Source organism: Struthio camelus, chromosome W, assembly GCF_040807025.1.
Source record: "Struthio camelus isolate bStrCam1 chromosome W, bStrCam1.hap1, whole genome shotgun sequence".
Taxonomy (NCBI): domain Eukaryota; kingdom Metazoa; phylum Chordata; class Aves; order Struthioniformes; family Struthionidae; genus Struthio; species Struthio camelus.
Genome location: NC_090981.1, coordinates 53,698,753 through 53,725,044, shown reverse-complemented (window position 1 = coordinate 53,725,044; position 26,292 = coordinate 53,698,753). Strand labels below are relative to the sequence as shown.

General features: G+C 41.8%; 2 protein-coding genes, 1 long non-coding RNA gene and 1 other non-coding gene across 5 annotated transcripts in view; 1 reads left to right on the top strand and 3 right to left on the bottom strand.

The window, feature by feature from the left end:
• Positions 1–5,542: 5,542 nt before the first annotated feature.
• LOC104147830 (large ribosomal subunit protein eL37) lies at positions 5,543–8,339 on the bottom strand. Its single transcript, XM_068924836.1, has 4 exons — positions 8,085–8,339; positions 7,290–7,425; positions 6,816–6,900; positions 5,543–5,655 (listed from the first exon to the last, which is right to left on the bottom strand). The coding sequence occupies exons 1-4, from the start codon at positions 8,085–8,087 to the stop codon at positions 5,586–5,588; spliced, it is 294 nt and encodes a 97-aa protein (XP_068780937.1). The 5' UTR covers positions 8,088–8,339; the 3' UTR covers positions 5,543–5,585.
• LOC138064355 (small nucleolar RNA SNORD72) lies at positions 5,736–5,816 on the bottom strand. The gene has a single exon (XR_011137601.1). It is a non-coding gene; the product is annotated as a small nucleolar RNA SNORD72 (small nucleolar RNA).
• Positions 8,340–9,011: 672 nt separating the features above from the next.
• Positions 9,012–9,795, bottom strand: LOC104147803 (uncharacterized). The gene is made up of 3 exons (XR_694967.2): positions 9,642–9,795; positions 9,215–9,310; positions 9,012–9,131 (listed from the first exon to the last, which is right to left on the bottom strand). It is a non-coding gene; the product is annotated as an uncharacterized lncRNA (long non-coding RNA).
• A 9,803-nt stretch (positions 9,796–19,598) lies between these two features.
• Positions 19,599–26,292, top strand: part of LOC138060857 (complement component C7-like) — a 25,051-nt gene continuing 18,357 nt past the window's right edge. For both annotated transcript variants that reach the window (XM_068926217.1, XM_068926218.1), the window contains exons 1-7: positions 19,599–20,222; positions 20,516–20,571; positions 21,310–21,385; positions 22,435–22,576; positions 23,396–23,537; positions 24,786–24,924; positions 25,908–26,042. In XM_068926217.1, coding sequence (XP_068782318.1) covers positions 20,217–20,222; positions 20,516–20,571; positions 21,310–21,385; positions 22,435–22,576; positions 23,396–23,537; positions 24,786–24,924; positions 25,908–26,042 — 696 coding nt within the window. In that variant the 5' untranslated portion in view covers positions 19,599–20,216. The remainder of the gene's footprint in view (positions 20,223–20,515; positions 20,572–21,309; positions 21,386–22,434; positions 22,577–23,395; positions 23,538–24,785; positions 24,925–25,907; positions 26,043–26,292) is intronic.

Genomic DNA, 26,292 nt, shown 5'->3' with positions numbered 1-26,292 from the left:
GCGCGGGAGGCGAGGGCGGCGGCGGGGGCTCCCCCCCGAGGGTGGCGGTGGCTGCGCCCCCTGCTGCCGCGTGACGCTGCGAGGCCTGTTCTCGCCTGCGGGCGCGGGGCCGTCGTCGTGCGTCCGAGCGGACAGGACGAAAAGGGAGCTAGGCCGGTCGAGTCGCTGTTATCTCTAATCCTGCTCGTAGATTAAATCACGTAGTTCTGCTTCTCCCTCCCTTCCCCCGGGGTCCAACTCCGGACCCTACTGTGGGAACAAGAAAAGGGGGAGCGTGGCAGTCAGGCCTGCCCTCGCCCCCAGGGACCCCCTCAGCTGCTGCCGCCGTGGCCGCCCGACCCGTCCTCCAGGTCCTGCCAACGCCTTCGCCTTGCTCCAGCACTCAGGGCAGCAGCTCACTTGCAGCCCTGACTGCCCTTCCTTTCTTGCCTACTCACCGTTCAACATGGCATTCCTCCTATCCCTGCACACCAAAGACTTTGTTTGATTTTAATTGGATTTTTTTTAAATCAGTTTCCTTCTCTGCCTTCGAAGAAATAGGAAAAAAAAAAAAAACTGGAGAAAAAGGGAGAGCTAGATGGATATTTTTGCATGGAGATCGTTGACTCCAGAAAAAGTTTACTGCCAACTCCCCTCCACCCTCGTTTTCCAGTTCTCTGACCTAAGTTAATGATATCAACTGAAATGCTTTCTTGTGCCTGCCCTAAGCAGTCGTGCATGTGTTTGAAAACAGATAAATATATTACAGAAACAATATAAAGATTTTTAAATGTCCACACATCGTGAAGTTGAAAGACAACTTTTTCTACTAATGGCCTTAAATCTGATGCAGAGGTCATCCAGTATTATCTATGTTACAGTCATCAATTTAACACAGAAGTTAGAAACAGAATTTCGAGCCCCTAGAAAATCTTTGTATTTTAAAACACTCCTCTATCCTGACAGGGTAAAAAATTAAAACCAGTCAACTCGTTACCATGAAAGAAAAATTCTGAAAGAATGCTTTTATCGTTTGATAAAACCAGGTAATTTCATCAAGCAATGCCAAAACATAGGCTAGCAAGCAGCGTAGATACTGTTCATAGTATTTACACAGTTAATAGGACAGACTGCATGACATGAACTAAAATTACATTAGAAAGCTACATTTTAAATGGTCAAATAGTCAAGGAAAATCTGATAGTTTTGAATCATTTAGAATTTTAATTTAAAACATTGAACTATCATTGTTGAGCAGAAAACATGAGGAGCTTTCAGCCAGCACTACCTGAGCACAGCATTGCTATAAGCAGATAATAATATAATAAAATAGTACGCAACGCAGGAAAAGCCAGTACTAGTGTTCCTCAGTGAGGTTGCATTAATGTGTAAGAAGCACCAGATTGGTTACTTCCTGACTTCTGAACTCAGCTATGTTAGTTATGCCCTCTCTGTACATTATGTAAAGACAAGTCTTCCCACAGAAATTCTGGTTTGTATCAAGATGTATATTCAGTGCCAGTAGGCTTGAGTCATATAGCTGAATTATTTTTTTCGTTCCTTTAACTAGAGAAAAATATTGAAAGGAGTACAAAAATCTGGCAATTTCTCTTTATACAGCTTTGAAGTCTGTAGTTGAACCTCCTGTATTCTGCTGCAGAACCCAGCATTTCCTAACAGATCACCAGCATATGCAGAGAAAGAACATGAGAGGGTAAATGAGAGAGCACCAGGCTTTGCAGCCATCTATATCCATGTGACTTACTATAGTTTTGCTTAAATAGAAATGGCATCCCCTATTTTTAAGGAAAACCAGAGTAAGTTCAGAACTATAAGCTTGCATAAGCAGGACTGAAATTCATGTAATTTAAAAGTTCTGAAGTAAAATGAGGCCTTAGCTTTCAAACTGCAAACTTTGAAAGGTTTTTGACATTGATTCGTGTAAGCTTACCAACTTTTAACTTGGCGTCATATTTTATGCACTCTGCCTCCGCTAGCCCACTAGTAGTAGTACTACTAGTATGTAGTAAGAACTCATCTATTTTATAAAATATTTGAAAATAACTCCCATGTGTATACTTCCATGGATGATAGAATTCAATGACTAATTACATTTAGAACGCTATAGAAAAATTATATCCTTTCTACACCCTAGTACATAAAAACATAACAAGACTGCAGTCTTATTTTTCCTGTGTTCATACTTTTGTGTTAGCAAACACATACAAGCTGAGACCACCAAGATGCATCTTTGGCTTTTCACAAAATCCCAGAATGGTTGAGGCTGGAAGGGACCTCTGAACATCCTCTAGTCCAGCCCCCCTGCTCAAGAGGGTCACCTAGAGCACGCGTCCCAGGATCGTGTGGCTTTTGAGTATCTCCAAGGATGGAGACCCCACAACCTCTCTGAGCAACCTATTCCAGTGCTAATTAATAGAGCTATTGATCTGTTGGGAAAAGTATAAAGTATATTCTGGCAACTGAATAGGAATCAGAGTTTCAGGTTTCCATATCCCCCCGTCATTCTTCTTGTTTCTGTAAGACACTTGTAATTACAAAACAAGGTGACTTAATATTAGCTAGCTTTTCCACCAATTTCCCCGTGTAGAAACATGCTTGGTTTAAACAGGTCCGTTCTCTCTTGTTGCCCCTTTTGTTTCATCAAGATTCTCCTCTTTATGATTTCTAGAAAGCGCATGTAGGTTTTCACAAGTTTCGATTCAGTGTTTTATTGAAAAAAAAGTACCAGCTTTCATGTACTTTCTTGCTGTGGTACTTCTTAAGATCTTGCCTTATTATATAAAAAGATGGCGAGTGTTGTACTTAGGATAGCAACCAGAATTTCAGAAGATGATTTCATTTCAAATATCCATCCTGTTCTGGAAGAGGTGGCATCAAAAAAATTTTGGCCTCAATTCCTCTTCTGTAACTCCTATGAGATAATAATTTGCTCCTTTAGCATATTATTGCAACAGTTACACCAATTATTTACAACTCAGTTACAGTGGTATTTACTGGTGGGAGCATACTATACCCTGTGCCGTGACTAGAGTTCATCAATCCCTTGACATGTCATTTTGACAATAAAAAACAGATAGGCAGAGATATGCACTACGTTCAACAAATCATGATTCTGCATATATACCAGTAGACAAGTTTACACAAAATCTAGCTTTTCATCGCAATATTTATCCCAGCATTGTTGTACTCCAATTACAAAATTCGGATCTTTGCTCTCCCTCATCTTCCCTACATACATATATAGGGGCTGTATCACCTACCTATAAACTACCTCATCAGTAAGTGCAATTCCCAGTTGGCCAGCACCCTGGAGATAGCAACACTAATAAGGTAATGTTCTGTGGAAAGCACTAGACCTTTGATCTCCCCACTAGTCAAGAAATAGGATTTTGTTTCCATGAACAAATTGCAGTTTTTTGCCAACTTGCCCACAACTACTATTGAGGACTGCTGCCTTAACACATGCATTAACCTATTTATCTCATGGAACACCAAAAAAATTATTTAAGTTGGAATTTGTCACACTTCATTTATGTATTTTTATGGACACAACTTATGTCAATTTTGTCATTTGGGGAGAGGAGGGACTGTACAAATTCTGAGTAAGACAATTAGCACCACTTAGTCGAATATTTGGTACTTTGGGTATGAAAAAAGTCTCTGCATTTGTAGTATAAGGCTTGAATGCTGAAGGCTCCTATTCAGGGCTCTGAATCGAGCAGAGACACTTAAGAAGTAGTTAATAGTTTTGAGTAGGAAAGAAGTTTGGTCTTCAAATTATTGTCATGAAGCAAGAATATTCCCTTTTCATGTAAATTCATTAGGAAGTGACTCATAACTTTCTTGTCCCAACATTCCTCTTAAGAGCATCCTATCACATGTTAGGACCACCTCACTTTCCAGGGGCCAACTAAAATCCAGTGGTTTTTGTTCATATCACTACAGCAAAAGCAGCCCGACTGGTCTCCATGCTACCTATCACAATACCACAACAGAGCAGTTAATCTCTACTTAACTCACAGCTTAATTGAAATTAGCACCATTTTATGTTAGCACACTATATTGGAAAAAAACAGCTGTCGCTCAGAAACTGAGAAATATCTTGTTCTGCTGTTCCACCTGAGGAAACAGTCTCACAATGGTAAGATTTATAATTCATTCATCCTGTTGGGTTTGCCAGTTCACACACAAACTCAACCAGGCAATGGTATTATCTTTGCAGGAAATACACTGGTACTAGCCTAAATCACCTGGGGGATTATACTAGCTTTATCAACTGAAGCATGAAAGAATCAGTACTGGTATATGCATTTTTCCTCTTACTCTCCATAGTCCATACAAAACTCCTGCATTTAACTATTTGCCAGTATCTGAACACAGCACACATTTTAGATGCACTCACGTCCTGTGAATAGGTGCATTACATTGAAACTTTTTCAAATATATTTTGCACAACAGCATGTATTTTCAGACTCTGTCAGAAGGACCAACTGAAAGCAGTACAGCATATTTGTTACAATATGTACTGTGAGAAGAACAGTAGGGCAATATTTCCCTTTTTGTTTACAAGCACCCTAAGTAGACACACCGAGTTATTCAGGAGTGCAGACTATACTTCATTTAGAATATAGCAAAGTGCAGCCAGCTGCACTCCAGTTTCAAACCTTGCTGAAAATATCTATAATTTACATAAGCTGCTGCATTCTTTAACTGCTGCCCCTTCAGTACCAACAAAGCAGCACACTATTTCTGATAATGCATAGTGAAACCATCAGTAAGAACAGCCTCAGAAGCTTAAAGCCTTTATCAGACGATTTTTAGATACCCTCTCATCTGAGAGCCCTCTAAATCCTTGCAGTGATTTTCCTCCATATTCCCCAAATGCTTCAAAACAGCATCTTACAAGCACTTTGAAAAACCTGAGAATTTAAAAAAAACAGCTGAGTTACCCAGTAGCACCCCCACAGAAGGTACAAGTTTATCAAGTGACAATCCACAATTCAAAGATGCCCCCAACTGAACTGCTCACTTCCTCATCCTACCACTTACTTATTCGCATTGGCATTATTAAATCTGATCTATTTGTGCCTCAAGTCTACAGTGCTAACATCCCACTTTTCTTGGAGATGAATTACTTCTCTACAGCAGATAAAAAGCCCATTCTCTCTGATTTCAAAGAGTTCTAGAACAACATACTGAATGAGTAATTAATGCTTCTCAGCCAGAAGCTTATTGCTTCTTTATTTGCTATGTAAGCAACATTTTTAGAGCAGAACTAGTAAGGGAGTAATAGAAAATAAACAAGCTATCCATTAACTACAACCCTTAGCTATTGGTTAATTAACAGATAGAAACCTCTTTTAAAATTCAGCAGAGATTATGGTCCTCTTCAAGATGGGAGATGCTATCAAAGAAAAGTCAAACAACAAATTATATGTAATGAATCATCTCAATCCATCAAGAAGTTCTGTGTGTGTATATTTATCTTTTTTTCCAGGAATCTCATATTTCATTGAAGTAAAACATATATAAAAGCTAAAAGTTTTTCTGGATAAGACCATTTATTTTAACAAATAGATGAGTCTTTACGATGAACTGGAGGCTGCAACAGCTGCTCTCTTGGGCTTCGGTGTGGTTCCCTCACGGAATCCATTCCTGCAAGTAGAAATAGTTACTGCTCCAGGTTATATTTTCTAACAAGTCATGTTTTAGATGAAGTTCACTAGTTTTTGTTCAGCTTATCTCAGTAATGCACCGAAATCACTATGAAATTCATATGTTCAGACATTTATAATACGAAACATCATTGACAAGCTGCCTGGAATGAGCAGTAAGTTCCTCTCTTCTGCTGAAGTACATTCCATTTCTTCAAATGGAAAGATTTCAGCAACCGAGTAAACACTGCAAAAAGGAATCAAATACAGCACAGCTACTGAAGGCACTCCATATTTTATGTCCTTAAGTGACTCAACAAAAGAAGGTTTCAGTTTTGTTAGTAATGAGTACTGAATGGCAAGTTTTCTGTTTAAAAAAAAAAAAGCCTCCAACTAGAGAGTAAGGAAAAAAGTGGAAAACAACAAAAGAAAAGTCAACTTCAAGCTGACTTTTGGATACAGCATTTCTACTTCAGCAATACCTGGTGCAAAGAAGCAGGTTGCAGTTTGCGTAAGTTACTTTCTGGCTACTGCTGGGCAAAGACTCTGGCTGACCAAAAGAGATGAAACTAATCCCTCAACTATACCCTAGTGCCATGACTTCAGATCCCCACTTTTCAATTACAAAATACAACCCACATTTTTAAGAAAAAGGACTTCAGAATTACTTGATGTTTTCTATCCAGCTTTCTCAGACACTGGGCTGATAGTTACAGAGCTCCATTTTAGAACATGGAGATCATAAAGGAGAAATTCTTAATGAGTTGCTTAACATTACCATACCTCCACAGCACCTCTTAACACTAAGTGGCTCACAAATAAAAGCAACTCTACACAAAGCATCACACCTTTTGAAGCGTGGCCATTTTACAGCAAGATTCTCAGTGTTCTGTATTATCTAGCCTCATTATAAACATTAAAGCTTGCTACACTTCCTCTGTATGACTAATGATTCAGTTTTTTATCCCAGAAAAAATATGCTGCCAGTTATATTAATTTAAGACATCCTTTATATCATGACATATTTTGAAAGTTTAAAACCACACCACACTAAACACATTAAATAAAAGAGCAGTATTGAGTCTGAATGACAGATCTTACAATTCGCTGAAATCCATGTAAGATTTCACAATATACTACTCTGTATTAAAACATCGTTACCTGAATCGACGGTAGACCTTCTTCAGGTGCCTCATGCGACCTGTACCAGTGGTGTTGCGTCTTTTTGCCTTCGCACTCCAGTTATCTAGAATATATGTTACCATTACCCATCTGCATCACCTGCATGATTAATTGCATAACCCATTTGAATAGCACAACTATGCAATCTCACAGAAACAAAAGAAAAGTTCTACTAAAATAAACTAATTTCTACATAGTAACACAGCACAGTTGTTATCTGAGATATAGTTAAGTCAATGCTAACTTCAGAAGTTTCAGAAAAGCTTGACGCTGCTAGGTAACTCAATAGTCTTCTTGACTAAGGGAAAACTCAGATTACTAAACAGTTGCCTTCACTGTGTTCATTTACACAGCACTATAAAGTCTGAGTTACTCATTGTCACTTTGCAGAAAAGAAAACATAACAGCAGCGAAAGTTTTTACATTGAGGTCAGTTAAAAATTTCTTACTTACACTTTCTCTTACGCTTAGCAGGGTAACCACATTTCCCACAGGTAGACTTCTGCAGATGGTATGCCTTGGACCCACATCGACGACACAAGGTGTGTGTCTTATTCCGTCGCTTACCAAACGACGAAGTACCCTTCGTCTAAAATATATTTCAGAACATTGTATGTTGTAAACACTACAGAGAGACGTGAATCATACACATAAAGCAATTCTGAAAAACATGCACAAACTCCGATGAACGTGTCAGAGACACAGGAACTCATCAGGTTCCTTGTATCTCTCCTCACCACCCTCCTGCCCTCCTCATGTCGAAATAAAACTAAACTGGCAAGGGACTAAACCCCTCCCTTCCCACCTCCCCCAAACTCGTCACTCACAAATACCTTTCCTCAAGGGAAGCCCGTGCGTTACTTGCTCCGCGCAGACCAGCCGCACTACCAACACCCCCCGACGAGGCCTCGGCGACCCAAGCCCCCCGCGCCGCGGTACCCGCGGGGCCGCCTCAGCCCGGGGACAGCGGCCCTCCCATGCCGCGCCTGCCGGCACGGAGGAGCCCGCGGGCCCGCCCCACCACGGCGGCGGCAGCACCCCCACGCCCGGGCACGCAGCGCCCCGCTCCGGGGCGACAGGCCGCACGGCGCGGCTCCCCGCCGGGCCCGCCGCCCCGGCCCCGGTCCCAGCCCCGAGCCCGGCCGCAGCAGGGCGCAGGGGCGCGCCGCGCCGCCGTCCCCGGCGCCCCCGGTCCCGGCGCGGCGGCGGATGGCGGCGGATGCGCCGCAGCCGGCGCTCGGCGCTCACCATCTTCGCCGGCCGCCAGCACCAAAGAGGACAGGCCCCGCCCCGCTTCCGCTATATCCCGCCGCGCGCTTCCGGGTGCGCGACCAAAGCGCTCCGGCCGGGCGCTGGGAGCGCGGCCGGGGGTGCCCGGCCTGCGAGACGGGAGTTATTCCCTGCTGGGGTGCCCGGGCCGCCTGCTCCCGCCGCTGGCGCGTCCGCTCCGCTCCGCGCCGGGCCGGGCCGGGCCCTTCCCGCCAGGCCCCGCCGGCCGCCTGCGCACCGGCGCTGCTCGGGCAGGGCCGGCCGCCGCCGGGCTGGACCGGCTCCGCCGGTGGAGGCTCCCCAGCTCGCTGGCAGCCTGCTCCGGTGTCTGACCACCGCCCCCCACGGTGGAGAAGTGTTTTCTTGTGTGCTCCTGAAAGTTCCCTCGTTTCAGTTTTTTTTGCCCATCGTCATGTCGTTGGGCACCACGGAGAAGAGTCTGGCCTCGTCCTCTTGACACCCTCCCGTCTGGTATTTACACACTGGTCAGATCCTCCCGAGCCTTCTCCAGCCTGAGCAGGCCCAGCTCTCTCAGCCTTTCCTCATAGGAGAGATGCTCCCGTCCCCTCATCATCTTTGGAGCCCTCCGCTGGACTCTCTCCAGTTGTGCCATGTCTCTCTTGTCCTGGGGAGCCCACAACTGGACACAGTACTCCAGATGTGGTCTCACCAGGGCTGAGGAGAGGGGCAGGATCACCTCCCTCCACCTGCTGGCAACACTCTGCCTAATGCATCCCAGGAGACCATTGGCCTTCTTGGCCACAGGGGCACATTGCTGGCTCATGGTCACCTTGTTGTCCACCAGCACTCCCAGGTCCTTCTCTGCAGAGCTGCTTTCCAGCAGGTCAACCCCCAGCCTGTACTGGTTGTTGCTCCCTAGGTGCAGGACCCTGCACTTGCCTTTGTTGAACTTCATGAAGTTTCCCTCTGCTCATCTCTCCAGCCTGTCCAGGTCCCTCTGAAGGGCAGCACAGCCTTCTGGTGTGTCAGCCACCCCTCCTAGTTTTGTATCATCAGCAACTAGTCCTGAAAATAACAAATAGGGTATATCTGTATGTAGATAAATGTAGCTGGTAAAATGTTTAATTCTCTAAAGTGGCTTTACTCACCCACAATTTTTGACTGTATTCAATGTGTGGCCTTTGAAATACTCCCCATGCATCTGTTCACAAAGCTCCACTTTAGGCTGCAGAATCAAGTCCTGGCTGTATTTAAATGTTCAGAGAAAACTGTGTTCATGATTAGAATTCACAGAATTTCTTGCCTGCAATATCATGTACTTTCAAAGTGGAACTGCCATTAAAAAAAAGGCCCTACTGCAGTCTCTGCTTGTCCATGGCCCTCCCCTTCCCCCTGCACATCACACAGCAGTTCAACTACAATCTAAAGCATTTTAATGGACATCATTAATGTATAAATCAATCAATCAATCAATCAATCAATTTAATCCAGATACACCATTTAAATTTCTCTTATAGGAGTTAATTTGGGGGATATAGATGTATACAAAGAGAACTAGAAGACATTTTTATTTACCTTATCACCAGTTTAGCATTTCCTCTTCTAAAGTAAAGTCAGACATTGATGATAAAGCCACTTGATTTAAAGTTGATTGTTGATTTATGTGAGTTGTTTAACAGCTCGTGATAAAACTATGTATTTATCTAGCAGGCTGGATCTTACTCCCTGTACTTCTGGCTTAATCAAGCTGGCTAAAAGTACAGTTGTTATCTGGGCTTGCCACAACCCAGCAAACTGTGAGGAAACCTGCAACGAACATGCAGACAGTTTAACCCATGTACCATGGAATTCTTCATCCAAAAAAAGGTGTCATCACATGACAAAATCTCTAAAGCAATTAAGCCTAATCTGAACTGTTGCATATTTACTCTTGGATAAATCAGTGTGGTACAGTAATTCGGTAGGAATTTATCTTCATTTGTTTCCTGAATGTGGCCTCTCATTGCATTCATGGTGCGCTGGTTTATGTGCTAGGAGGCTTTTGATTTCTGCTAAGGTTGAGGGATGGGACAAAAAGCCATTTTGACTTTTGCAAGCATTGTTTCCAGACACACAAAAATGTGACCCAGGCTGTTCACTTAGCTCTTTCGTTTTAATTGGCACCTCCCTCCCAGAATCAAACCTAAGGCAGAGATCTTTGCTCACACTCATTGTACTTCTTTTGAAAATCTAGGAATCTAGTATAAGCCATCCATCCATGGGCCTTCTCTAGTCAAAGGAGAGAAAGAGACACTTTATCCCATCCTAAAGTAGGTATTTAAAGTAGGCTGGATAAATAAACCTTGGGAGGAACCCACCTTCTTCCATTAATTCTAACGGGAGCCGAGGCAGCCCCCTTAGGCTAGATGGCTGAAGTTAGGTAAAATGAATTTTCCTTCACCGACTTAATGAAATATTTTTATAGCAATCAATCTTTCTTGACAAAAAATTCGAAAGAGAAAGCTCGATGGCCTGTGGATGAGATGCCATGCAGAAAAAGAATCCCAATTAAGTCAAACAGTATGAATACCTTCTTCAGGCAAGACTGGGTCTTATTTCTCCAAGCAACCGTGCTGTTTGTCTGTTAACAAGTGCCTGCTTTCCCCTTTCTTTCTAGTTAGAGTTCAGAAGTCTGGAAGATCCTGTGAAGACGTTGGACAAATGCCATGGCAACTGCCTCCAAAAGAAGTATGTTGGTATGTGTGCTTGCAAGGATTCACTGCCAAAGGAATTATTATAGTCCTGTGGAGGATAAAAATAGTCCTGTTCATTTACATGTTTTCAAACCTGTTAGGAAAGAGATTTTTTTGGTGTCTTCTCATATTCTTTACTATTCAGGAACACTGGAAACTTATAGCGTAGGGAATAGGTAGGTTGGCGTAGGTTAGAGATCTTTTGTCCAACCTTGACATCAGGTTAGAGATCTTTTGTCCAACCTTGACATCCACAAATCCATGGGCCCCGATGGGATGCATCCACGAGTGCTGAGGGAGCTGGCAGATGTTATCGCTAGGCCACTCTCCATCATCTTGGAAAGGTCCTGGAGATCAGGAGAGGTGCCTGAGGACTGGAAGAAAGCCAATGTCACGCCAGTCTTCAAAAAGGGCAAGAAGGAGGAGCCAGGAAACTACAGGCCTGTCAGCCTCACCTCCATCCCTGGAAAGGTGATGGAACAGCTCCTCTTGAAGGTCATCACTAAGCATCTGGAGGACAAGAAGGTGATCGGGAGTAGTCAGCATGGCTTCACCAAAGGGAAATCATGCTTGACCAATCTGATAGCCTTCTATGACGGAATGACTGGCTGGGTAGATGAGGGCAGAGCAGTGGATGTTGTCTGCCTGGACTTCAGCAAGGCTTTTGACACTGTCTCCCATCACATCCTCCTAGGTAAGCTCAGGAAGTGTGGGCTAGACGAGTGGACAGTGAGGTGGATTGAGAACTGGCTGGATGGCCGAGCTCAGAGGGTTGTGGTGAATGGCGCAGAGTCAAGTTGGAGGCCTGTGGCTAGTGGTGTCCCCCAGGGGTCAGTCCTGGGTCCAGTCTTGTTCAATATATTCCTCAATGACCTGGAGGAAGGGACAGAGTGCACCCTCAGCAAGTTTGCTGATGATACTAAACTGGGGGGAGAGGCTAACACACCAGAAGACTGTGCTGCCATTCAGAGGGACCTGGACAGGCTGGAGAGGTGGGCGGAGAGGAACCTCATGAAGTTCAACAAAGGCAAGTGCAAGGTCCTGCACCTAGGCAGGAATAATCCCATGCACCAGTACAGGCTGGGGACTGACCTGTTGGAAAGTAGCTCTGCCGAGAAGGACCTGGGAGTGCTGGTGGACAACAAGTTAAACATGAGCCAGCAGTGTGCCCTTGTGGCCAAGAAGGCCAATGGGATCCTAGGGTGCATTAGGCAGAGTGTTGCCAGCAGGTGGAGGGAGGTGATCCTGCCCCTCTATTCAGCCCTGGTGAGGCCTCACCTGGAGTACTGTGTCCAGTTCTGGGCTCCCCAGTACAAGAGAGACATGGCACTCCTGGAGAGAGTCCAGCGGAGGGCTACCAAGATGATTAGAGGGCTGGAGCATCTCTCCTATGAAGAAAGACTGCAAGAGCTGGGCCTGTTCAGCCTGGAGAAGAGAAGATTGAGAGGGGATCTCATCAACGTGTACAAGTATCTGAAGGGGGAGTGTCAAGAGGATGAGGCCAGCCTCTTCTCCGTGGTGCCCAGCAACAGGACAAGAGGCAATGGGCAGAAACTGAACCACAGGAAGTTCCATCTGAACCTGAGAAAAAACTTCTTCACTGTGAGGGTGACAGAGCATTGGAACAGGTTGCCCAGAGAGGTGGTGGAGTCTCCTTCGCTGGAGATATTCAAAAGCCGTCTGGACGTGATCCTGGGCAACATGCTCTAGGTGACCCTGCTTGAGCAGGGAGGTTGGACTAGATGATCTCCAGAGGTCCCTTCCAACCTAAACGATTCTGTGATTCTGTGATTCTGTGAATGGCAGAGCTGCAGCTGACGCAGTACCATCCCAGAAGCTCTTAGCCCTCACACAGGAGGTGGGTGAGGGTGCAGTTCACTGCCCGATCAAACCCCACAGACTCATATACTAACAGCTACCAAGTGGCACGAGGCTAAATTCAGCACTGGCTGTTTCACCTTTCTCCTTTTATGTAATAAGGAAGTAGCCCAAATAATTTAGAAGGCAACATGCCTGGATTTCAGGATTGTCTCCCCGGTGTAAGGAACAGCACTCTGTGACTGCGCTGGGGCTCACTGTTCCACTACAGCTTCGGCACAGCTCTTCAGTCCAGCCAGCTCTAGTGATGAGAGAGGTTTAATGAGTACTGTGGAAGGGGATTTCTATCTCTGTACCCCTAACACCATGTTCTGCAAGCTGTCTGATCTGGTTGTGGGGGCAAAGCTGAACCAAAAAGTAATACTGTACATGCCCCTCCTTTTCTTCTTCTATCCCTCTGGGGTACTAGCCTCTCTGCCTGAACCCCGAACCCATGCAGGACCCAGAGACCCTCCTGACCTCATTTCTCATCCCCGGCGCTTTGCTGAGTAAGAGGAGGAGAATCACCCACTCCCAGTCCCTCCCTGCAGCTGAAGCAAGGCAGCCTTATAGATAATTCCAGCTCTTAGACAGGGCAACTGAAAACAGGGCTGGCTAGGCAGTACAAAGTGAGGTGGATATCAGCATCTAATAACTTTAGTGGCATTTGTTTTGGATAGGTTTGTTATCATGCTACTATATAGCACCGTCGCTAGGGTACTTTACAGCCACATGGTCCCCGATGTGGGGGGACTTGCTCCAAGGCAGAGTAGTTGTACTGGGTCTGTGTAACTTGAAGACTACTGAAAGGACTTTTGTGACTTTTGTGTGGCAAATAAAAGAATGATATCCAAACAGCTTCTGGCTGATGTCATCATATGGAATTGCATCACACAAGTGTGCACACCTGTGCACAGGTAGAGTGCACAAGTGGGGATGACTACAAGGGACAGAATCAGTCAGGACTCCAGCCTGATAAATGCTAGAAGCTAACAGATGTTTGGTACCCAATTTTCTTGAGAAAGATGCAAACAAGCTGAAGTCGTTATTTATAAATGTCTTCTCTTCGATCAAAGGAATGCTTTTTAGCTCTTCCAGGGAACTGAACAGTTTGACCTCGGTAACAAGGTCTCAGGAGGTCTGCGGGAGAGCTGAAGAATTCCAGGGCAACATTTTCATGAGGTTCAATCTGGATGCCTTTGTTTCTGGATATCATCTTGATTTTCAGAGGTAGACACCTCTCGGGAATTTTTTGGGAATAAACCACTTTTAATATCTGTTACAAAGCACTCACAAAAATGTGTCTCTTTTGAAAACATACATTTATTTCTATGGAATCCCGATGCTTGGTTTTGAAAAGAAAACGTTCATCTGTGAATTTGAACCAGGAACATTGGTTCACCACAAGATGACAGTATAGTTCAACTAAAACCTTTCTCCTAAACAACCGAGGAAAAGCTCTCTAAATAGTAACAGTAAATTAGGTCAATAAATTGAAAATAATATTATTTGTACAAAGTTCTTAAATCTCTATGACACTAACAGAAAATATGAGCAAACAGCAATGCTTATGGAAAAGGCTGTTGCATCCTGCTAAGAAACTAATGAATATAATACAAAAGAGTTTCTGTTTGTTTAAAATGAAAGTGGGTAGACGAAAATTAAACAGCTATCACTGTTTGACAGTGAACTGCTTATTCAAATATAGTGTAAATGATCAAAAAATGATCTAAAAGGCTTTGTGTAGCAAAGCTGATACAAAGAATATAAAATACATTTGATGCTGTTGCTTCCTGTAACCATCCCTCACTACTGTATGTTATTTCCATGCAGTCAGACTCTTAGTCTTCCGTGAAAAACAACACAGGAAATGACCTCACATGTAGCATACAGAAATGAATGCCAGAGTTCGGTGATACAAATCAATTATTAGAACTCATATGCAAGAGGTTCTCCAAGTGTTTGTTCTCAATACTGAATTAGAAAGAAATATTCAGAAACACTCATCCATCATGGCGTGACTAGCCTCCTACTGGTAATCATATAACATCCCTTCTGCAATTACAACAGTGCTCATATAGAAGTTGCATTAAGAGAGCAATATATTTTTTCTTATTGCTAACCAGTTGGACAGAAAGACCAGACAGCTGTCTTCAAACCACTCTCCAGCGCTCAAACAGTAAAACTAATAGCCTGTAGATGATGGCTGAAGCAAGACTGCTTAATATGCCATCACAAATAAACACAGCAGGAGCAAGAACTCCCACTCACTTAGCTGCATTATTTCACATGCAAAAGCTCCGTCTGGAGTAAGGGGGAACCTTTACATAGGCGATAGCTGGCGGGGCAATCACAGGTCTTTCCCCACCAGAAACCTCATTAAAATCTTTTAGTTGTTCTGTCTTGACAGAGGAATAGGGGCAGCACAAAACTGTTGAGGTTTGTCTCTGCTGCACAGCAGAGGTAACTACAAAACTGATATAAATTTGTTACGCAGTGTAACAAAGGGATAGAATTTTGAAATTTCCTTAGATTTCTTTTTTATCTTTTTTACTAATGCTTAGACACATTACAGTGTTATGCTGCATTGTCTCACCATTGCAGTAAATCTCAAAGGGGTTTTCCTGGCTCTCCTCAAGCTTGCAGAAGTGGCTATGCGATGATTTGGGCTGAGCACCAGAACGGGTGCATAGGAGAAAGTTGCAAGGTCCTTTACAAAGTCGTGGCCATTTTTTCTGCTTTCAGTTGTATAACAACTAAATATTCTTGTCTTGTTAGTATTATTTTAATAACAAACAACCTATACTGCTCTTGTTTTGGTTGATTCTGTTGCCTGAAACCTCTGTTACATTATCCATGAACACATGCACATGTCTAGAGCAAAATTTTCATTAGAGATCTTCACCAGCTAAAAAGCGTTCGAGCCACCACAGTCCAGAGCTGTAGTTTGTATCACATTCCAGGTTGAAAGACCCAGCTTCTAACCATATTCCTTTTAAACTGTACCAAAGGATATTTACATTAATCATTAGGAAAACTTTTGTACCAGTATGGACTGCCAAGCACGAGACTTAACAGTTCTCCTTCAGATAGTTCTGGAGTTTTTAAGAAGAGACTGAACAAATGTTTGTTTGGTTTAGGTTTAGCTGATCTTGTACGGGGGGCAGGCAATAGCCCTTCTCAGGTTCTTCCCAGCCATTTTTCTACAATAGTATGATTTTAGAAGAGGTGTCTAAGTCTAAGGACATAACTATACCTCTAATCAGCCTGGCTGTCGTGTTCACAGACAAACACATTTGATCACTTTTAGGCTTGGAAAGAAAGGTCAAGCCTTCACAATTTCTATGTTCAAACACTGTGTGCTTTTCCCATTATGCTGGTTGACCAAATAAATGTTATGGTCTCTACCTTACAAACTTGCCTTGCTCTGAAGGACTCGTATTTTAAAAATCTTCCTCCCCTAGGGTAATATATATCTCTCTGACTTGCATTTTCAGGATTATTCTAAAGCACATTAAACCAGAAAGATTTATTATTGAACAAAAGAAAAGCAAATGTCACCATAATTATATGTGTATATGTTTCTGTACAGGCACATACACATGGATGATACACGCTTAGCAGTACTAGCAGGTTTTTTCTCAAACAAAAACTTATCTGATTCAAGCTGTCAAACACCAGGGCTAGATACAGGCTATATCTAAGCCAAGATATTATGGCCAAAATTTGCTAACTAGGAAGCCCAGGTTCGACCATCTAAATATATCTAACAATGTCAATTCTGTTATACTTCCAACAGTCCTGGCATGAACAGTCTATGGGCATACTGACTCTTTGGAAAAGAAATAAAATTGGAATTGGTTGGAAAACAAAAATCTTTCCTGAAAGAAAGGTTTCCCACACTTCCCACATCTTTTCTCCCCTCTCTCTTCTCCCTGGCTGTACATTAGCACCCCCTCCCTCACTCTGTTGCCCACCAGACCTTAGGTGATCTAACTGATTAAAACAGCAGAAGACTACCCATTTTTTTTGCTGGATTTATTTCTGTTATTGTAACAAATTTAATTAGCTCACAGAGGGGATTGAAGTGTGTCAAAGTCAGCACCAGGTGTGCAGGAGGAACGCCTAAGTGGGGATTGGAAGCGAAAGCAGGGAAGAGGTGGAACAGAGCAGAAGTAGCTCACCACGCAGGGCAATTTCCAGCTGCTAAATCAGTTCACCATGTGAAGTGATGAGAAGATCAGAATCTAGCTCTAAAGAATAATAATGATTTGTTTGTCCAGTGATAACCTTTGTGCACACGCAGGCTGAAATGTCTGTGCTCTAGACAGATCTGATGTTTTAATTATATACTACTAAATCCCTCTGTATTTTCAATTAGAATAGCATGAGCTCTTCTTTTCCAACCTAGTTCATTCAAACTAGAGTTGTCATAGCCCTTGTTTGTTTCGTGTAGTTTCTGCAGCACATATGTATTCCAGTAGCTAAGGAAATATTCCTCCATGAGGTCCCTTGAGAGAGAATCATTTGTATTACAGCTAGCACAGTGTTAATTCTATTTGACGTATTCCATAGAGACACATCCCAAGGCATTGCCATTAGTCCTTAAAATGTGACAGCTACATTAAAAGCAAAACAGGCAGTTAAAGCCACTTTAAAAAAGTTAGATGGCATTGGCAAACAGAAACAAATGCAAAAAACTCTCCAAGTTAATTTTACAATTTAAAATCATAATGACAAGATGTTCTTTCCCCACTCAGTTGTCACTGGATCCTTTGCATTTGCAGCAGTCACGGCGCACAGACTATCTTTAGGGCTATAACAGATAAAGAACTTGGACAATAAAGATGCAAGACTATTAAAGCCGGATAAACTATTGAGTAATCTTAGCATCAATCCTATAAAAGGCTGGAAGTCTATAGGGAATAGCGCTGATATAATCATATCCTGGCTGACCTTAGTGTGTAGTAAAATATAGACAACAGCATTTCATACTGTCTCCAGATCGGGCAGGATATCATTAGCCTAGCAAGTGAAGCGTTGCATTAATCATTCTTGTGCTAGAATTATCATTTAGGGCAAGACAAGAAACACCCTGCCTTATGGCTAACCTTTTGTGGCTTTCTCAAACTACTCATCTTTTGCTCCCCAAAAGCTTCCTTTCTGAGTCTAAAGAGGATTAATTTCTGGATAGACAGTAGAAATGCTTAGCAGTAACTTTAAGTTGCTATGATAAAGCATTTTTTACTACAAAAAGGTTAGTAGAGCAGGAATTACTGCTCTTTTCACTAAGAGTAAGGGAAGATCAGCCGTATGTTTTCTGTAAGTCACTGTTCCTTCTTCACTTCTGTGCACTCTGGGGAAGTAATCGGAGAGCTACCTCAATCAGGCCCCTTATAATAACATATATTGTTGTGGAAGTGCCTGTGAGATTAGTCATGGATTGGGACAGTGCTAGGTGCTACCTATTCCCTGACTGCAAAGATGTTTCAGCATAAATAGATGATCATGCAACTATAAATAGACTCATGTTTCAAAAATATACAAAAGTAAGAAATTGATCTAAATGGTCCCAAGCCTAAGCACTAAGTAGAAAAAAGTTACTGAAACTACCCTGTGAAATGAAAGAAGAAGCAACCATTCACGGTCCTGTTGTTGTAGAGGAGACTGAAGAGTAGCCCCTTAAAACCAGAGCTCAGTCATCTGAGTAAGGTGCCATGGGAGCCATAGAACTGCAGTCCTAGGAGGGACACAAGTCCAATTTTAACCTCTCTCTATTTTACATTGTATAGGTTCAGTCTCTTTGCTTTTGTTACCACTGGAGCCATGAACAGTAAAAAAGCAGGATCTTGTTTCCAAATGTAAGAAGATAAGGTCTTCGGGCTAAGATATTTGAAAAAATATGCAAGAAGGACAAGTATGGAGCTTGTACAAAAGCTACAGTTTTTGTCTTGCTGTCATACTTCTTGCAAGAAGGCGTTCCCTCAATATTAACTGATTTTAATAAGGTACAGTTACTATCAGTGACTTTAGTAAAGGCAGACACCCAACACATGTTCTTTGCTAGTTGTATTCGGCCTCTCTTGTATTTATTTGCATGTTCTGTTTGTGAGTAAATTATGGCATATTCTTACCTTGGGAGTTATTATAGCTAATGATGTACTTATACAAACTTAAATTGCTACCTAAGCTATTAAAACAGCTAGCTGCAAGATCAAGACATATGTCTGGAAAGAGAAAATGTTCTTCAGAGTTCCCATGTGAATTCTTTACACATTCTGGGCCTGTTAAGTGTCTTAACTTGGTTTTAATCCTTTCTTACACAGGCAAATGACCACTAGCAATGTTGCATAAATCAGCCATCAAACTGAACAGCACCATGAGGATTTCAGTCAAAAGCAATAAAATATGTACAGAAGTGATCAAAGAGTATGAATCACATTCCAAAGAGGTTCATAGTTCCTAAACCTGAGAAGTCCCAAAGAGAGGCTCTTAGCTAAATTGGCTCTGAGGTTGCTAACCTCTGAGGAATGGACACAGGTATCCCTGAGGTGGACACAGTAATAAGACTCAAAATCTAGGCATCTTCTCCAAGAAAGCAGGCCATGCCGACAGAATGCAGCATTTTAAAGTCACTGCAGAGTGATGCTGTGACATGAAGTAATTGATTTTCTGAGGCCTGTGCAAAATTGTGCAAAGTAGATGTAGTAACTGACCAGTTTTCAGATAGGGGAGTTGCTTTCCTGTGAGGGCTTCATCCAGGCTCTGCTAGTACAACTCAATGGAAATTTTCCCAGTTGTGGCATTTTGATGGTGTTACTGGAATGGATGAAATCTGGAAAGTAATGAAAGACAAAAGAGAAAATAAGAGGACGTGGCATGGGGAAAAGGAGAACGTGAGAGGAATCTACTTCTGTAAAAGCACCCCCACAGAAAGCCAAGAGTTGGTGTTTCGTTGAAACTGGGGGCTGTGTGGAAGGACCATGTGAAAAAAAGGCAAACATTTTCATTCAGATACTTAAGCTGATTTTCAATGTGAAAACTGATGCACAACTGCAGAAGTGCAGACTGAAGATTTGTGATCAGAATTTAACCTTGGCAACCCTAACTTGAATCTAGAGCAACACTTTGCATTGAAGCTGAGGATTGAGCTCTGGTCTAGGGTAATGGACACCAGCTCTGGGTTGGAATCTCTGAAAAGTCTTGCTCAGAGGAAAGAAACTGTGACACAGAAGATAAGCAAAAGAGGAGTGTTCTTCCAGTAAGCGCTTCCCACAACTTTATGCCAGCCCCAGTCAGCCTAGCCAAGCCTTGATTTATATGTCTTAAAAACACTGAGCAGCTCCAAGAGCAGACTGTGTCCCTGGAGGGGATTAGACGGGGTTAAGATAAAAATTCCTCCACAATATTTAGCCTTTTGGGAGAAGGAAAAGCATACCAGCAAAGCAGAGTGAGAAGAAACATATGGAAGCAGACAGACTGACTGACTCCTTCCCCTGCTGAATTGAGTGGAAGTGCATTTTCCTCAGTGATTGCTGGATATCTGAGTGTTTCATCTAACATGGAGGTAAGACAATTGCTCACTTAAATTGTACTGATGAAGTAAATACACCAAGTGCAATGAAATATTAATTTATAGAGAGAAATACTTGTCTGAAAATGTAATTGGGCGGTATTGCAAGGAAGGAGAAAAATACAATCCAACCGCTTGCACAAAAAAGCTGAGGAATTAGACCTTATTAGCGTGACACCCTGTCCTTTATTTGTTAAGCTGTCTAGTGTAAAGAGTGCAGAAAGTCAGAACAGCTGCACAGTCTAAAGGAAAGAAAAACAGAGTAAGCTTTTGCTTCTCTTTTCCAGGTGCTGAGGATTTTTCTCTTGCTGGAAGTTTCAGGTTTTATTCCCATTTTTTCCAGGTGATCATTTCTTTAGAAAACTATATACTGAAGACTAAGCTTGTCTAGTTTAACAGACAACTTCTCCTAGTGCATGACATGGGGCAGGGCTTACAGGATTCTTCAGATATGTTATGACACGGAGCAGGGCTTAATGGGGTCTTTGGATATGTTTCCTGGAAGACAACACTGGTCTATGTTGGCACTGCCACTGCCATAGGGGGCAATAAGAGTGAGGAGTTACGGTGTCCACTACCTCCATCCACGCTGAATAAGCCAGAAGAGTCAGCCGCTCTTCAGGTGGCGTGCGTACAGCGGTGGTGTGCGAGCCTGTGACGCACACCTGCAATGCACACTACAAAGCACAGTACAGCTTACCCCAAGCTAGCCCCGATCCCCCATTATCGCCTGAGTGCCTCCCATTTGCAAACTCGTTCTATGAGAGCTGCTGTGAATGGCTCTTGCACACAGCACGGCATACATGGACTCTGACAGCTGCCTGTGGACCTGCAGGACAGGGTGAATGTGGCTAGTTTTTTCTGTTGCTCAGTGACTGAAAAGCTAACTAGGAATTGATATTGTTTTCACACTTGAAAAGCAAATCACAGTGGATCAGAGAGAGTCTGGTCATGCCCCGTATCTTTATTGAAGGTTTGCTTTGCTATTTCAGAAAGCTTTACACTAATGCTTATAGATGGAGATCCCTGACAATTTTCCCCTTTTGTTTTTCTAATAATGCAAAAAATACTACTGGAGCAGCGCTTCCCAGCCAGTCCATTGCCGCTGGAATTCCTTTGGCCCTTGGTCCGAATGTGATGGCTGTACTAAAAAACAGGTATAGACAGACACACTTTTTCTGCAAACATGACTTCACAAGCATAAGCTTTTATTCCAGTGATTAAGGAGCCACTGTATCTTTTATACCCCAAATTGGATGATTTTGTGTCTACAGCTGTGTAATGTTCAGTATAAAAAGTCACAAGAGCCCATTCTGAGCTGAGGAAGAAATCAAGACAAGGGATAGGCAAAAGCACTTGAAGTGCCTCTCCCCAGCAAAATGAGAAGGTAGCTGGTCTCTAGAGAAGGGAAGTCCTCCAGCCTTTCCTCTCCATGTCCCTTTGAAAGCAGTTTTTATTTTGGTGATACTTCCAAAAAGCTCTACCAAACTGTTTAGTTAACTGAGACAGTTCCTCAGCTGCCACTGATTGATTTGTACCACCTACACTGATTTTTCATTAGAAGAGGAATGTGCCAAGAAAATAAAGTTTTGTTGCATAATAGTATCCCCAATAAAAACAAGCTGATGATTTTGACAGTGCAACTCTATTCACGTTGAAGTCACTTTTGCTTCTCACTTTCCATCTTGTTTCCATTGATGTTGCATGAATTAAAAAGGAATTAGTCCAAATTAAAGATCTGAACTGAGAACTCACTTTAATTGTTTTAGAAGCAATAAATAGCTCACGTAATGTTAGCTTTTAACATTTTCCTTTAGGATATTGTTTACATTGAAAGTTTTTGGCAAATCCGTTTGGAGCATGATTGGTCCTATTAAAAATATAAAACAAAATAGAAATTTGTCAGCAGCTTCCTCTTGGTTTCAGAGTAGACTTTTCAACAAAGAGGCCAAGTTTAGGGCTCAGGCTGAAGACCCTGTAGATAAAATAGCTGTCTTTCTATTAACTCGTGGTTTTGTTGCGCTATTGTGGTAGTGTGAAGTGTGGTCGTTCTCAGAAAAAAAATAGTGACTGTTCCATCTCCTTACAGAAGAGTGGTAGCAGTGTCTTGACAGTAGTAAACTATTTCTGCTTTGCATTTAGATATTCTGAGGTTTGAATTTGCATGATTTGAATTTTGCTTGAATTTTGCTTGATTTGAATTCAGATTCGGAGACGGACAGTAGCAGTTTATGGCCAGTTTGGGGGAAATCCCTGCTCTGGGGATGCCATTGAAACAAGGCAATGCACTCCCACGCGAGGATGCCCAACAGAGGACGGCTGCGGTGATCGGTTCAGGTGTTTTTCAGGTACCATTAAGATGTTTTTAGTCATTTTCTCGTCCTTAAAATTAAGAAGACCTTGTCATTCTTGAAATTTAGTCAATGGGCAATCGCTTTCCAGAACTCTTGACCTAGAGATTCATTTGATTCAACAGGAAGTTTCCTTTTGTTCAGCCTTGGCTATGAATGTCTTTAATTTCATCTTGGGTATTCCAAAGCTTTGCAAATAATATGCTGTAGTTCTGTGAGCCTCCCTAAATCATTGTGCCTCACTAATTTGCCCCAGATCACAGTTTTTTCATTATGAGAGAGTCATTAAAGAATGCAACTTTAGACGTGATTCTCGAAAGCTGTATTTAGGATATATCCAAACATCTTGGAAACTACTTGCATCATGAAAACTAAGGCTCCTCAAAACAGTGCTAGTATCTAAACAGCTTCTGTGACCACCACAAATGAGCACACTGCCTCAGCAGGTAGAAGTTTATCATGGAACAACAGGATGAACATGTTTTGCTGCTATCAGATAGACAGTCCCAGTCGCACAGGATATGGTCAAAGGATGAAATTTCAAGAGAAATAGGAAATAAATTTACAAGTCAACTGGTTTATTAATGTATGATAAGCCTGGAATGGCTGCAGTTCCCTCAGGTGTAAATATGCAGTATTTATTTATGTCTATATCTACTGTTGTTTCACAAGCCCTCTGGGGCACAGACTGTTCACTGTGGGATTGAATGAGCTAATTAATGTGGTAGTAACTGTGACTTTTGCTTTGACTTTAGGTGATTTATTTGTAAATGGACAAACATTTCTCCTTTCTCTGTGTGCTTTTTTTTAATTTAGGTCAGTGCATTAGCAGATCTCTTGTGTGCAATGGAGATCAGGATTGTGAGGAAGATGGTGCTGATGAAGATCAATGTGAAGAGAAGAGGACTGTATGTGATAATGATAAAACACCTCCAAATTCAGAACTTACAGGAACAGGGTAATGTTCTCTGCAGAGCTCATTAGTACTGATGCTAAATACATTTACATTTTTGTTGTACCGAGAACCTCTGGCTGTGTAGATAGACTTCTTGTGCTTCTGGTCAAACCGCCCGTACGCAAAAGAATGGTTTTAATCTTCCGATGTCAGCACATTCTTATCTAAAGAACAGGTCCTTAGATACTTACCCTGAATGAAAATTAGCTTTAATGAGAGTAGATCTAATTTTTACAGTGGTCGAAAGATGTCCTCTAACATGCAGCTGAACTACAAAAAATGGCTCATGATGCAAAGCTGCACCTAACAGAAGGCAGCAATGTGTACACGCAGAGAAAAGCAAATTAAAACTGCCTTGCCACTGTAACTGCATGTGACTGTACTACACTGATGACAGCAGTACCATACTGTCTTTATGGGGAGCAGTCTCCCTTCAGCTATGTGTATCTGACTTCTGCAGGCTTGAAAGGCTGCAAATTGCAAAAAACAAAAAAGACTCAACGTGAGTTTAATTTTTGCACTTTTTTGTTTTTGCTGAGATTGCCTTTTACTCCTTCACCAACAAAAAGCAGGCACGCACCAGGCTATGCCATGCAACTGTTTCCACCATGCCAGTGGCTCAGTGCAGCCAGAATGTAGCTGTGACTTTGGTCTTTTTATTTGAAGCACAGACTAAAGCTTTCTGTCTTTCAGTCCTGCTATTTAAATATATCTCTCTAAAAGAGATATATAAGCCAATAATATATAATGATCAGTAGGAAAGCAAGTTTAAAAATGTATAGCAGCAATTCTGGGTCTTTTTATTTATTGTTGTTGCATTTAGTACTGTGAATCTATATGGATTTCTGTTTATATATGCCATCTGTAGCTTCACAAAATATTTATCTTAAGTTTCTTTAGGATAGTCATATCATCTGGAATGTGATATAGTTCAAATACAATACAAAAACATTTTGGTAAGGGACACCCTGTTGTTTCTGTGTTGGATTAATTGCTGGAAAAACAAAACTTAATAGCATCTATTGCAGTAGACATGGATGGCTTAATATTAGCAGGTATTGGTACATGCTCATTTTTGTTGACAAATTAAAGGTAATATTTTGCTTTCCATATTCTGACATGTTACATGAAGTGCGGTTCTGCAGATATGAGGGTCTATCAGTGGATATAATGGTTTTGCAATTTTTACCTCCTGTAAAAGTTTCTGCTAGCTGAGCGTCTTAATGATATTTCATGTTTTTCTTCTCGTAGCTTTGATGCCATTAGTGGTGAGACTAAGGGAAGAGTGATTCATACAAGAAGCTTTGGAGGACAATGCAGGACGGTGTTTAGTGGTGACGGGAGAGAATACTACAGGCTGAGTGAAAGCGTTCTCGCTTATACATTCCAAGTATGTTTCCACTAACCACAGCTTTATCTTTAGAGTCATGATTAAAACAGGCAGAAGGATGTAAAACAGGTAAGGTCTCTTGACAAATAGGTTTCCTTAAACATAGATGAATGAAGCCTGTACCCTCTCTCCAGTCTATTAGTTCCACTTGCAGCTCTTCCATCATGAACTGAGAGAAGGATCCCATGCCACCGGACACAGCTGTCTCCTGAACACATAGCAAACAAACAGCAGTAGCAAAAGGTTTCAGTGCAACAGCAGTGTTGAGGGCCATATGTCACCACATGATAAAGTTCTGTCAGTTCATGTCAAGAGAGTATGGCATTTTATTTATTATTTTTAAATACTAACTGGTCGATATGGTGCTATAAAGGAAGGAAAAAGAATCATCGTTTCTCTGATGTCATTTCAACTTCTCTCACAGTGAGACTGAATGCCAAGCCATCTCCTTAGGACAAGTAGCAGCCTGAATCACCCTGAGAAATTTTTGTGCATATCGCTTTGGGATGCTTCACGGAGATCTTCCAGAGAGATATTATATATATTTCTATTTATACTTATACTTATACTTATATTTATACTTATATTTATATTTATACTTATATTTATATTTATATTTATATTTATATTTATATTTATATTTATATTTATATTTATATTTATATTTATATATTTATTATTTCAGGTCACATGCCTAAGATAGTTGGTTCTTCTCCCCCTTATCAAAAGCATGCCAAGCAACCCTAATGTGTCATATTACTTTACTTTTTATATATATATAAATATATACAAGTAATACTCCTTTTAGCCAATTGATTGCTCCAGTGTTCACTTCTTTTAGTGTTTACACATCATCTGAAATGCATTCAGCCTGAAGAAATCATAAGGTTTTTGCGTCAGGAAGTAGTTGCTATACATCATGTTATTGGTTTTAATACCCTTCATAAAGCTCTTTACATAGAATTGTATTTTCCATCTTCTAGGTTAAAATTCAGAATGATTTTAGTTATGAGTTTTTCAACAGTAGCTGGTCTTACATGAAGCACTCAGAGGGGCGTGAAAAATCAAACAGCGGACACAATTTTTCACAGAAAAAAAATCTGCAAAACAGTCAAAAGGTATGTATAAAGTGTCAGTATGGCTTAGCATATTGCATAAACGTTCTAGTTATTATTTTTTATAGTGAGATGCAAATATTTATTTTATTCAGATATTTTTGGCACCAGTCCGTAAAAGAAAGCTCCCACTAAACTTTTACAAAAACATCACTGGTCTGGCTTATCAGTTAAGCTGGGTTTGCTGCTATTGTTGCTTTTTCCATTTTACCTCTTCATTAGTAATCTATTTATTTACTAACGGCTTTTCCCC